At 37.1% G+C, this 14,705-nt stretch overlaps 1 protein-coding gene across 2 annotated transcripts in view; it reads left to right on the forward strand.

Moving 5' to 3' along the window:
- The window catches only part of LOC128031653 (muscarinic acetylcholine receptor M1), an 80,228-nt gene extending 65,609 nt beyond the window's left edge, over nt 1–14,619 (forward strand). For both annotated transcript variants that reach the window (XM_052619972.1, XM_052619973.1), the window contains exon 3: nt 11,146–14,619. In XM_052619972.1, coding sequence (XP_052475932.1) covers nt 11,165–12,940 — 1,776 coding nt within the window. In that variant the 5' untranslated portion in view covers nt 11,146–11,164 and the 3' untranslated portion in view covers nt 12,941–14,619. The remainder of the gene's footprint in view (nt 1–11,145) is intronic.
- The last annotated feature ends 86 nt before the right edge of the window (nt 14,620–14,705 follow it).

Genomic DNA, 14,705 nt, shown 5'->3' on the forward strand with positions numbered 1-14,705 from the left:
TTTACTTCATTCATCAAGTAAATGGGGTTTTATCATTACAAATGCAATGCAGAATGCAGGTTTGTGTACACAGGCATATAAACCAAAACAAGCACTTGACCACATTCACCCTTAAATGGTTAGGAACATAATACAGTATCAGTTAAATAATTTATTTTCATATTTATTTATTCATTCATTCACTTTATTGTTATTACATATAGTTTTACAGTTCACATTGATTATGAACATAAAATGAACATTATTTTTGAGTGTTATAGTCACAGATTATTATTTTTTTTATTATTTTTTTTTTTTTTACAATTTTCTATATTTATTGTTATCATATTCTTTTATATATTTTCACTAAAAAATGTAAATTGTTCTGAAGATTTACCCTTATGCCATTCAATATATAGATGAGTTTGTTTCTTCATTTGAATTGATTTGGAGAAATGTTGCATTACATCACTTGCTCACCACTGGATCCTCTGTAGGGAATGGGTGCTGTCAGAATGAGAGTCCAAGAAGCTGATCAAAATGTCACAATAATCCACAAGTAATCCACACAACCCAAGTCCATAAAATAATGTCTTGTGAAGCAAAACGTTTGTAATAAATTCCCCATGTTTGTAATAAATCAATCATTTGTGCTTAGATACTGTACAGTATATAAGAAATTGTGCACTTTTTGTTCTTTATCAACTCGGTAACACACTGATGCAAAAAGTGATGTACTGTTATGTAGTTATTTGAACAGAAGGAGCCTCAAAATCTGATTGCAAGTGGTCACAGGAGACACATGTTTGAGATGCACGTTATTACCAGGTGTAAACAGCAATGCATTTAGTCTGACCACTTGTGATCGCTCCGAGATGGATGATAATACCTGGTGTAAACAGGACCATAATCATCCTTCCAGATACATGTAGACTGTACGATGATGACACCTATTGACTCGTTGGCTACGACGCACGTTTATGTAGAAGAATAAAACATCATTAGCATGCACTAGTGGTAAACAAAAAGAGCATAGTGAATCACACTTTGACAGTAGAAGTTTTTATGTGTGCTGAGAACCGTGGGAGCAGCGAAAGGGGAAGAAATAAGAGGTAGGCAGTTTTATGTTTCAGCGCCATGTTGCATTTTTACTGGTTGGTCAGTAAATGTGGATCCTAATTACAAACACACTATACGATGAACATGCTGAATTTCTGACCATGCCAGAAAATTATCGTAGGTTATCTTAGGTCGCAAGACTGTGAAACGGCCATCTTTGAACCTCTCTCACTGTGTGACAAAGGCCCATCGATTAGGAGCCACGATCACAGAAAATGCCACAATTGTTTCACAATGCCAATCTTTTGTCTGGGACAGCCGAAAATTGTGCAGTGTGTCTCGGGCTTTACTCCCAGCTTGAGCATTCCTCTCCCACTGTTGTGTTTACACAGGAGACTGAGTGTGCTTCTCTTCTCAGACAGGTCTGTGCAGGAGTCCTGCCTCAGGCTGCCATGTAAGGCCTGATTATCACTTCGCAACATACAGATATGGAGAGTATTCATAGACACTCATGGTGGAGGAAATTTACAAAATGGCATTTTCAGAATGGATTTAAGGTGATGATTTTTATGACAACAGTTTTATTTTAATGTTAGGAAGAACAGATATTGTAATAGGTTAAAAAGATATATAGTTATGTTTATGTATATTTTTAGCACATGTCTCCTATGAAAATAAGTAAATGTATGTGTAGATAGATAAATAGATAAAGCTGCATGCATCTATTTGATATATTATTAATACGAGTACCAATAACAAACTACAAATTGCACAAAGACGGAGATCAACATAGTCTTTTAATCAGATAAATCCAGGAAAACATGCACAGAAATCAACTTAACATAGATGGAGAACAGATGTAGTCTAAGGTAAAACTGAGTAGAATTCGACCAATATGGGTTTTTCTATAGCCGATGGCGATGTTTAGAGGTCAGGGTCAGCTGATGGCCGATATGTGCTGCCGATTTTTAGGGCCGATATCTTGAAGTTTTCCCCTTCATTTGCATGCTAAAATAATACCACTGCAGATGCATTTTGCAGCATTAAGGTTATTAATTGATCGTTCATTTAAACGACGATCGATCATGGAAATTATCGAATATTGACATCCCTAAATGCAAATGAGTTGGATGGAAACCTGGCTATTGTCTGCATCAAACCATGCTTGCGAACAAATGTCATTTACCATTCTGGGCAGCTCCAGGACAGCTGTCTCTCCGAGCACGGTGATGTCTGTGAGCGGGGCGGTAACGTAGCCCTCAATCACACTGCAGTGTTTGTGAGAGCTGCCAACTTCTCCATACCATTTACAGAGTGAAATTCTCTGACTACCTGTATCTCCCAGGACTGTTGTTGAATCTTCCAAAAGCTTTGGCTTGGGGTCCTTAACTTGCAGCAGCAGCACTTTCCTTCGCTCCAATAACACGGGGCTGCCCGCCAACGTGTCTGACTTTAAATCGCACAACTAAACCAGATATCGGCCGATTCCGATATATTAAAAAATGACATCTAGAACTGGGGACTAATAAGCATAAACCAAACAAAGGGAACTAATGAGATGATTAACAGACAACAGGTGAACTGAATGACATAATCAGGCAACTTACTGAAACTAAGTCACAACGGAGAGAACAGAAAACAAGGCATTCCTGTAACAAAAAGAGCACCAAATTAGCATATTAGAATAAGTTCCAAAGGATCAATATCACTGTTTTACTGCGTTTTTGATCAAATAAATCCATTTTTGGTGACTTATTTAGAAAAATCGTAATTATTCAGAACATTTGAATGGTAGTTTATGTAATGCTGTGATGTAAGTATTTATAGTGATGGTCATTCTTTAATACAAACAAGACTCTGACACTATGTTAATTGCTCTTTTGCATGTGTGAAAAGCAGGCATTCATAGTTTCATTTCTAAGTGAAGTTATACTTTTTCTAATGGTCTTGGCAGCAATAATTTATCAGATGATGGAATAGAGCATTATAACTAGGCATATTTCCAAATACATACGCAGGCGAGCACACAGTATTTTAAAAGTGCAAATTGTGACTAGGAGGAGGTTTATTTTTTGGGGGGCAGTGCTGGCAATAATACGGATGCTTGGTGGGCTGTGTTTTATACCCAACCTACTGGAAATTCTCTACACAGGAATCAAAGAAATCCCTTGAGCCTTCGAAAAAAGTTAGTTTATCTTGCCCTCTCACACAAAGCTATGCATGCTGACACATGTTCTCTGCAACTTAAAGCATGCACATGCACACTATTGGCACTCAAGCATGTTCTCAAACATGCATATCTATGTCCATGTTTCCATTTAAAAATTGTTTAATGGGAGAAAAACGTTTCCACAGCTTACCATTATTATAGACTGGTTTTGTGATGGCATTTTTAATAACCAAAAAATGATATTCGTAAATTTACAGTATTATAAGATAGTATAACAGAATTCGTCCCAGATTAATTAATGTAGCCACATAGCAGCAGAGTTCGTAAAAACTGTATATGCACAGTAAGATATTGGTTTTGAATGTCTGTGCTTCAGTTGCAATAATTATCTCTGTCTCTGCTGGTGTAAGCATTCCTCTGTGTGCTCCTGGAGACTGGTTAACACTCAGAAGCACAGCCCTAGTGGTTTAGTAAAAGACTGTTGAACTGCATGTGGTCTGTCCTTGACCTGTTGGTCCTGCTATTTACAGGGTCTAAGTCTCTAGAAGCAGATCTTTTTTATATAGTAGATACCAGCATGTGGTTTTTCTCTTAGATTGGTATCTAGAGTCTGGGAATTAGTGTTGGGAGTAACTAACAGTAAGTAATGATGCTATTAGCTTTATCAGTAACATAAGAATACTTCAGATGTTTCTTTTTTACAAATGCTTTTGTATTGCACTGCACACACTCAAGTGAGTGAACTGATGATAATAATTTGTAAATCTGTTCTCCTAAAATGTCCTCTTTTTCACATATGCTCTGGAAAGTCTGCTTCATTCTAGTGAACCATTTCATTTATTTTTATGTCATTTTTTTCTTTTATATGAGATTATTGTAAAACTACTCTTACACTTAAAAATTGTAAAATGTTTTGATTTGGTGTTTGAATTATTTAATTGTCATAAACCTTTATTGTTTTGTGGCAGATGATATCTGTCTAATTAAATGATAAATTAAATTATTGCATAGTTATTTTTAACTAAATAAATAAATATTGTCCTCTTTAAAAAATAATTAGTTTTTTTGTGTGTATTGTCTTATATACTTTTAATTGTATGTGTGTACTGTAAGTACTGTATGTATGTACTGGTTTAATTATTATATTATATTATACTATATTATATAAATCTTCAGAAGGTGCTGTATTAAAAAATAAAATAAAAACATTACATATTCTGTAGCTATGAAAATGTCCATTTTGATTAGTCATTCAAAATCAGACTTAGATAATGGTAATACAAAACCCCTTCCATAAGAACTTAAACTTATCATTGCCTTAGACAGTATTTGTGAATGAAACACGTTTCTATGATGACTTGAAGATATTTCAAAAACATGCAATCCCAAATCGTTCTGTAGTGGACCAGTTCAAGCTTTACAAAGCAGACAAATTTAACTCTGGCCAATCGCACAGAGAGAGGATATGCTGCTGCTCCGGGGATGTGGATCGTGTCATAGTCTGTGATAGATTCTTCGGCATGCCTGAGATTAAGGTATTACTTACAGCGGGGTGGATCGATACAGATGCACTGTTGATGACTGGAGAAAGGAACACATTTTCTGTTCTACCAGTCTTATATGATCACTTGTCTTGTGGTCACAGCCTCGGTGTGTAACACGTATGATACCTCAGCCTCACCTTATCAGCCACTCAAATTTGTAATGTCAGGTGTTGTTCATTCCGAGGTAAAGGGTGTAAATTAGCCCATCATGCTGATGAAACAATCTAACCCTACAGAGGACCTATATGTCTGATATCGAGTACAGATGTAACGGATTTTATTCTGACTGGCATTTTCATCTAGACCGTAATAAGGTCCCCAAATTGCTTTGGCTTCACAGAAAACCTGTTTACCTCTAACATTGTATACAGATATCTCTCAGTTGATCCAACTTTGAGGCCCGGTTGAGGTGTTTCAACTGAGAACAGATGGAGTAAAGAATTACAGCTTCACGATAACCAAAAACCCAGAACGTTTGACCAAACATAGTTAGCTAACACAAAGGAACAGGTAATAAACACTAGTAGAAGAGCAGATTAAGACTAATTAGTGATTAGTGATGGAAGAAAAGAGGAAAACAGGAAATCAAAAAGCAGATATATAGATGAGATGAAGAACAATCAAGTAGTATCAGTCTTGTTATAGTGAAAACATTTAGATAATTAGCAAAGCTAACACTGGATGAATTACCATTAAAAACAATTTAAAGAAATGCACACATGTGGTCTAATATGGAAAATGCTTCTATTTTTGATTTTTTTTTCTTTCTCTTTATAAACTATATTATCAGTGTAACAATGAAAAGTTGATTGGCCAAAAAAAAAAAAAAAAAAAAAAATCTCCACTGTACAACAAGTAACATGTAAAGTGAATTATTATATACAATTCTTTGAAAGAAAATTGTATCATATGTATATAATTTATTTAAAAGTCTTATTTTTTTGTGGCATTTGGTGATATTTCACACCTCGCCTTCAACTGAACTTAAAAGGACTGAAAAAAAGACGTGGGTAGAATGTCATATGTCAAAGGGTTATATGCAGAGGTAAAATAAGAAGGAAGTTGCTCTGGGACGAATCCCTAGCCATCACTTTTAATCATAAGAGATCAGTAAATGATCTGTTAGAAAGCAGTCTCTCATGCTTCACTGATCTTCTTTGACTTTCGTATTGAGATATTGAGAGATAATTATGGCTTCTCATCTATAATTGTACCCATGCCAGTGATTCATTCAAATTCCAATCGGCATATTGATCAAGGTTCTGCACGTGTTCACCACTGACATTTCTGATGGTCAAAGGCCATATGAGGTAATCACGGATCTCCCTCAAACTCTGGAAAAGAATGCGTTGACATTTAACCATCATTCTTCAGAAATCCTCATTTATAGAACATGACTTATTTCAAAATACCCAACACACACACAGACAAAGAGAAAGCTTTTACAACACACTGTCTTCACACTTAACTACCAGGCCAGGGGGGATGGTACCAAAACATGCCAGTCTGCTTCACTTAAAAGTGTGTTTTTCCACAGAAGACCATGAAAACAAAAGCAGCCAGTGCAGTTTTTAGTCCGTTACCTCCACAGACGTATTTCACCTTTGAATATGCGTGTTTATGGCATGAAAATAAATCTTTACATGTGAGGATGAGTGGTTTTACACACAAAAACGATGTTTGATGTACAGTACGTTTGAAGTCATGCATGTAAACTCCAGATGTTCGTTTGATTCTAGGTCTGTCATCAAAGGCTTCATCAAACCGTATTTGCTGTCGTGTGCCCCTCACGCTTCCCTCCACATCCTCCCTGGTCACCATGACAACAGCCCGTTCGTCAGCTGCTGTTTGCGGATCAGCCGAAATTAAGAAATTCCCAAATTCCACAACTGAATGGAATTATGACTGCGTGTCACTAGTTTTGTAAAAATGTGTTTGCTATCCTTCATCTGAGCTTGTGTGTGTGTGTGTGTGTTTATAGGTCATAGCACAACCCTTAAAGGATAAAAGCACAGAGCTGAAAACAGGAGTGCAGGGCCCCGAATTAGTGCCCAATGCTCATTAGACTTCTTTTTGACTTAAAGGTCCCGTTTTTCACGCTTTTTTGAAGCTTTGATTGTGTTTACAGTGTGCAACATAACGTGTTCATGTTTCACGTGTAAAAAAACACAGTATTTTTCACACAATTCACCTATCTGTATTCCGCTGTTTTCACTGTCATAAAAACAGGCTGATGACTTCCTTGTTGTATGAAGTCCCTCCTTCAGAAATACGTAACGCGTTCTGATTGGGCCAGCGGTTCCTGTGTTGTGATTCGACAGCAGCTTAGAGCAGGCTGACCTCCTGGTAACGCGATTGGACTAGTTTTGAGAAGCAAGTGGGCAGGAGCATGTGCTGGAGATGTACTTATAATCACAGGAGCGTTTTTACTGACGAGATGCGCATGAAAATTGCATTTGTTTTTTTCACAGCCCTAACATCTAGTTAAAAAAGCTAAACAGCGTTGCCCTTTGTGTAATAAGTTAAAACTGTTAAACGCACCAACTTAAATAATAAAATACACTTACCGGTTGTGGTCCATAAATGACTCTCCAGACAAAGAGGGAACTGCTCCATCTTTCAAGAATAATCTTTGTGCGAATCCGGCATTAAACTGATTGAGATTGAGGAAGTCGTTCTCAGCAAGCTCTCCTCAGCAAAATGTGCTGCACATAGTTTTACATGTGGATTATAATTTTCGGGAACAGAGTTAAACATAAATTGTAATCATTAATCTCCAAGTACAGCATCCCTGGGAAGCCCAAACAAAGATGATTGGACTCCGAGATGAAAATAACAGCGTTTCAACGACATGTCAAACACAAACGCAGCTCTTCCTTCTTCTCCGTCGGAGTGCAACAAGACCACGCCCCCCTTTTTGTGTATTCATGTGGGCGGAGTTTAGTCAAAAAACAGTTTTATTGACGTCATTACTGCAGGAACTAGAGGGCTGTAGTCCAAACGGGTCGTTTTTTGTAGGCGAATTCTGTTAAATCAAATATCTCGCTTGGCATTGAACTTTGAGCTTTAGAATTTTACAGATATTATTTATACTCTAACAAAAACATTACACACTAACTAAAGTTTAAAACATGGGATCACGAAGAAGGGGACCTTTAATCTTGTGTTGCTTGGTTGTTGCATTGAATGCTGGCTTGTTTTTCAGCCTTTACTTTCAAAGCCTGTGTTTAAACACTATTCAGTCTATATTTATGTACCATATCTGATATCTCGCTTAAAGATGAATCAAACAGCACCACCTAAAGCTATAAACAGTCAAGCTTTACTGATTCACACAGAAGTCGAATTGTATTTTATCCACATTATTAAATGTTTTTAATCAACCCCAAACTTCTGAACGGAAGTAATTTTTAGCTGCTACACCTGTACCATGTTGCATTCTGATAAATTGTGTTTCTTAAGCATAACATAATAACAATAACACAATTCCTCTGACAGTTATTTCATTGAAATGTAGCTTGATGATATTATCCTTGCCATTTTAATATGGAAGTGATGTGCAGGTGTGTGAAGAACAGCTTTGATTGTGGCTTATCTTAGTCAGTACTGAAACCGTTTTTTTAATTCGTTAAACACTGATATCTCTTTTTGCGGTGCTAGTTTTAAATATTGAGATGTCTTTTGTTGTTTATTTGCAGAACATGTATTCAAGGTTGTATATAGAGGTAATTAAGCAATGTTACACAAACAGAAACACTGCTGAACAAAATTGTGTAATGAATTAAGCAGTTGGTATCGAGTAACTTATATTTGTGCAACATTTGGCCCGTTTGTATTTTTTTCTTTTAAAGTTATCCTAACACTACCGGTCGAACTTTTTAATTATTATTATTACTTTCCAGTTCATTATTGATAATAATAATAAGAAATGTTTCTTGAGCACCAAAACAGCATAATAGACTGATTGCAGAAGGTTAATGTGACACTAAAGACTAGAGTAGAGGTTGTTGAAAATTGGAAAATTTAACTTTGCCATCACAGAGATACATTTGAAAATATCTTAAAATACAAAGATCAAATAAATGCAGCCTTGGTGACCATACTTCTTTCAAGAACTTAATTATTCCTAACGTTTAGTATAGTATTTAATTTGTTTTAAACAAGCCAGGTTCTATGACAGCTTTGTTCCCTCAGTTTTAAACACCGAGTCTATATATGTATTCTTGGTCTGCCTATTATAAAGTAATTATCCCTTTGTTTCCACTGTAGGAGAACTGAGATTGAATCCAATAGCTAATTACCTCTCTCTCTTTTGTTGCACTGTGTGTGTGTGTGTGTGTGTGTGTGTGTGTGTCAGTACCCATATCCGTTTGTTATTTTTTCTGTTTTAAATATGCAAACCCATATATGGTATCTTAGCGACAATATGAATATACCGTGTGATTATATGATCAGGTTGTTGTTCCCTAATCTTGCATCTCACCTACTTCTCACTCTCATCTTTGTCTTCCCCTCGCATCCCTCTCTGCCTTATCAAGATGAAAAAGAGACAGATGTTCTGGGTTCAATATCAGCTCTTTCCCTTTAAAGAGTATGACTATATTTAGTAACGTAGGCATGTTCTGTTTAATGATGCTTTATGATTGTCACACTTCCTTTTTTAGAGCAGCAGTCAACAGCCTTTTGACTTATTTCTGAAGTTGGATTGCCACTTCCTAAGGTGCACCAACCCCCTTCCCAGAAATAAGAAGTGTTTGTGTGTAATTGTGTAATATCTTTTGTATTAATTTATGTATTTTTAGATCTTGCACATGACCAGGACACTTTGGATATGCGTACCTTGAACTTAATGTGTGTAACTTCTGGTCAAGAACTAAATATCATTTTCATCTGAAGAGATGAGACGTTCAGCCGTCCTTGGCCATGAGCCAGTTACATTCTATTCTCTGCCCCTATCAGTGAGATTAACTGTGCATTTGTGTGAGGCATTCTGGGAAAGCTCTGCAACAACTTCCTCTTGCAGAATCTAAGTAATGGAACACCTCTTCCATCTTTCATCTTTCTCGATGTTAACATTTTTTTTTTCTGCTGTTCCTGTGTCTGCTAGCTCGGAGAGTCTCTCAGATGGATCTACTTTTAACTGGAGTGTAATTGTTTTGAACATGATTGATCTGCTAGTTGAAAGTACAGGCAGAGCTTATACCTTTTGCATATGAACTATTTTAGCATATACATTGTATTCATATTTAAGTGAGAAAATATTGATAAATATCTTAATATCTTTTTTAAATGTAGTGTTATAGGTCCATTGGCTCAGAATGTTGCTCTAGACTAGTGTTTCCCAACTTTTTTTTTGTTTTGTGTTTTCTTCTAACTCTGCAAGTAAGCCTCAAATCTGAGATTTAACATTATCATTAATGTTATTAAAATGGTCCTTATTACAATGATTCATGTCTGATCTAAAAATTCACCAAGTAACTTTTTCTCCCATTAATGAGATACCGGAGCTTGTTTGTGATTCACAAGTTTTTTCTAGGAGAAAGGCTGTATTTATTTATAAGGCCAACCCACATAGGACAAGTAATTTTCACTTTTGTACAATGAAATTTAGGTTCCATAGAAGAAGTATGAAATGTCTTCTAAGAGTTAATACCACTTAAAAGTATTTTATAAAGATTTAATGAGAATTTTCAAATTGCAATAGGCAAGTTTAAAAAAAGATTGAAAAGATCAACATCGTCCTCTAGTGTAGATATAAAGCAACAGCAATCTTTCATTTATTTAGGAAGCTCAACTACATTATATAAAGCAGTGGGCCAGTTGCATAAACTTTGTTTAGATAACTATGTTAAGACAGTGTCTTAAGAACTGGTATGACCAACTAGCAGTTAGCAAAATCAGTTAGTAATCACTCTTTTTTTTTTTTTTGGATTCTCTTACTGTAAGTTCTTATGTAACCAAATTAAAACTATTTTGACTAGTCTTAAAGAAAAAAATAGGTGAATAACTTTTAAGAGTAGTTTAGATTATTATTATTTTTTTTGATTGTATCCCTTATTTAACCCTATGAGGTCTAGGAGGTTTGGGGGCCTGGAGAAAATTTGACAAGCCCTTACTTTTTTTCCCAGTTGCTTATAAACATATACATGGCTAAAGTCTGAAAACATCTGACATCTGATTCAGATCATCAGCTTGTAAAGAGAGAGATCCATAAACTCAACTGAGTGTGTCAGATAAGGGAGACATACATAATGTACAGAGCATGGGGTCCCTAGGGCCAGGATTAAAAACCACTGAAAAAAGAGAAGTTACTTTACTTTCACTGCAAACATGTAACATACATAACTCCGAAATGAATAAACTCAAAGTGATAATTGTTCTCTTTTTCTTTAGAATATGCCCGGCTTGCACTATGGACTCCAACAGCACCGAGTTGGGCCTTTACTCGCCATCCAACATCCTTGGAGTGGAAGTCTACCTGGCATCCACTCCGTGGCCACTGCTCCAGAACACAAGCCTCATCAACCTCAGTGCCGTATTCAAGCTCAATGGGAGTAATTTCGAGGTTGAAGGTCAATCCTATGATCCTCTGGGGGGTCACTCACTCTGGCAGGTCATTCTCATCGTTGTCTTTACAGGACTGCTCTCTCTTATTACTATTATTGGCAATATCTTGGTCATGGTGTCATTTAAGGTAAACCGCCAGCTCAAAACGGTTAACAATTACTTCCTACTTAGTTTAGCCGTGGCAGATCTTATCATTGGGGTCATCTCTATGAACTTGTACACCACCTACATTGTCATGGGCCACTGGGCAATGGGAAACTGGGCATGTGACCTCTGGCTAGCAATAGACTATGTAGCCAGCAACGCATCTGTCATGAATCTGCTGGTCATTAGCTTTGACCGATATTTCTCCATCACAAGGCCTCTGACATACCGTGCCAAACGCACCACCAGGCGGGCAGGAGTGATGATTGGCCTGGCATGGTTTGTGTCGCTCATACTTTGGGCTCCTGCCATCTTGTTTTGGCAGTATTTTGTAGGAGAAAGAACTGTTCCACTGGATAAATGTTACATTCAGTTTCTCTCCGAGCCTATTATTACATTTTGCACCGCGGTGGCGGCTTTCTACCTGCCGGTGACGATAATGAGCGTTCTATACTGGCGAATATACAAAGAGACAGAGAATCGTTCTCGGGAACTTGCAGTATTGCAAGGCTCAGTTGGAAGGTTCGGAGGTGTCGAGAGGCCGCACTTCCACCTCCACACCACTAGAAGCAGCAGCAATTTCGAACTGGGCCAACCTGGCCACAAACAAAGCTCCGTTACTGGCCTGAGTGGCCGATTCCACTGCTGGGGGTGGAAGTCAGGTGGGAGGGATAAAGGTGGGCCACACCGGGAGGGAGATCAAAGTAGCAGTGACAGCTGGAACAACAATGATGCTGGACTGTCAGCTGACCATTCAGGCTCATCTGACGATGATGAGAGTGCGCCGTCCACCACGCGGGCAATCTTCTCTATTGTTCTCAATCTGCCTGGCATGAGGGCAGCTGTAAACTCCCAGGTCACTTCTTGTGAGGATTTGGACACAGAGGAAGATCCATTACGGCCCCCTGTGGTGAACGACGACAGGGATGGCAGCATCTCGCGCTCAGTCAGCAACGGGGATAAGCGGTTTATTGGAAGCATTAGTAAAGTTCATTCGATGTCTGCTATACAGTCGTCGACAGAGCCGAACGTAGATGGCACCAGCACCGCCGTCAAATCTCCCTCAGCACCCATAACTTTCAGAGAGGCAGCTTTAGCTAAACGTTTCACAGCTCGCGCAAGGACGCAAATCACCAAGCGGAAGCGCATGTCGCTCATAAAAGAAAAGAAAGCAGCGCAAACTCTAAGTGCCATCCTTTTCGCTTTCATTATAACATGGACGCCTTATAACATCATGGTGCTAGTAAACACTTTCTGCAATGGCTGCATACCTGAGAACCTTTGGGCGCTAGGCTATTGGCTATGCTACGTTAACAGTACAGTAAATCCTATGTGCTATGCCCTTTGCAACAAGACATTTCGTAGCACTTTCAAGATGATCCTGCTATGTCGCTGGGATCAGAAAAAAAGCAAGCCAAGCTTTCCACAAAGACAGACTGTGAAGTTTCACAGGAGCATACCGACAGACTCCACATAGCAACTTGGCTAATTTGCTAATGCTAACATGTAAATTGCGAGGGGTAATTCCTAATTAGTATCTGTACTATATACTGAAGCTTTAATTTGTGAATCTCAACGTGGACGTGTAGTTCAGTCACTTATTATCCCGGTTCACTAGATTGTAACATTTTAAGACACTGTGATTTAGTGTAAAAAGAGCTTCAGTGATACTGAAGCACAACTGAGCAAGTGCTGTGGCCATCAGTACTTCCTGTGGATGTTTTATATGCCTTACTAAATCTGCAGTGGCAACTTGCAGGAGTTCTGCTGTGACATTATAAAGTACATTAGAAGTGGAGACTGTATATTTTGAACCTTAGAGAGCTGATCAGATGTGATACTCAATTAATTGTCTGAAAATTTTGGGGTTGAATATTAAATCTCATTGTTGTCAGTCAACAGAAACTAAGATTTTTAAATTAGGTGATGTATATCAAAGTATTTACAGTGAAGATATTTCTTTTTGTAAGTGAAGTTTGCTGATTTCTGTGAAAGCGTGCCTCACAGAGGTTCAGTATCTTTGCTGTCTCTGTAAGTGTAAGTGTTCTTCTGCAAAATGTGAGCCACAGTTGAACAGTTTATAGGTTTTTCTCTCCTGTTGAGATTTTTGGTTATTCATAAACAGCACTTCCGTAAGCTGCTCTTGTATAAAGCGTGGTTGTTTACATTTGTTTTGTTACAAGTATTTTAATAGCTGTTGTGTAGGTTTTTAGTGCACATTGAACATGTTTGGAATGCCTTATGTTTGGACTTTGAGATTGTGCACTGAATAAACTGGGCTAGCTGTGAAATCATTTATGAAACCTAAAGAATGTTTTTAACTGTTTAATTGACTTTCATATTTTGACATTAGTGTGTTGGAATGTAATTCCATTTGCAACCAAACTGTTTGCTCTGTCACCAACAGATTTGGAAATTACAGTTTTTAACATCAGCCAAATTAGTTAGTGGCACTGTGGAGAAAATAAGTTTATTAAATTTGCCCACTAACTACTGTATATCCAGGAGTGAACTTACAATTCATGCATTGTCATATTACTGAAATGTTATGTCATATAAACAGTGTAATTTCCATCACATCTCAAATTATGTTTTTAATAACATTAATAGAGTTTAATAACATTCTGCAATTGAAATTGTATGAACATTTATGGAATGCAATCTATGGAATCCTTTTTCAAGCTAAAGCTAATTTCATAGCATTTTACAGTACGTATCCTAAAAATACACTATTAAATAAACTTTATCACAAAAATTAAAGCTTGATTGGAAATTACACAAATTGTACACTTGCCATTCAGTTCCAACCCTTTGGGTTTTCAGGAAATAATAATCGCCTGATTTGTAACTTACCCGCCATTTGTATTAGGAACAGTATTTAAAAAAAAATGTTTTTATGTTTTACATTGCAAAAGAGGCTGTCTGATTTGTAAGGCCTTGTAAGATCAAAGTTAAAATTGAGCTTCTGTGCATTGTGTTATTTGTGGCTGTGTTCTTGTTTTGTTCCAGATGGGCTGTGTACAAGTCAGAGTTTAATGATAGAGTTTATGTCAGATTTGTGATAACTGTTGAATGTTACAAAAAATACAGCCCAGTACAAAATGCATTTTTATCCTCAGATTGTTTCTCAAAATAAATGTTCAATTTTAAAATGCATCATTGCTCTTTTTAAATGCACGTTTGTGGAAACTTGTTTGTTGGTTTATTTTAAGTCAAGTCTTATGAAAGAAGATGAATCACTT

Source organism: Carassius gibelio, chromosome A17 (genome assembly GCF_023724105.1).
Source record: "Carassius gibelio isolate Cgi1373 ecotype wild population from Czech Republic chromosome A17, carGib1.2-hapl.c, whole genome shotgun sequence".
Lineage (NCBI taxonomy): Eukaryota > Metazoa > Chordata > Actinopteri > Cypriniformes > Cyprinidae > Carassius > Carassius gibelio.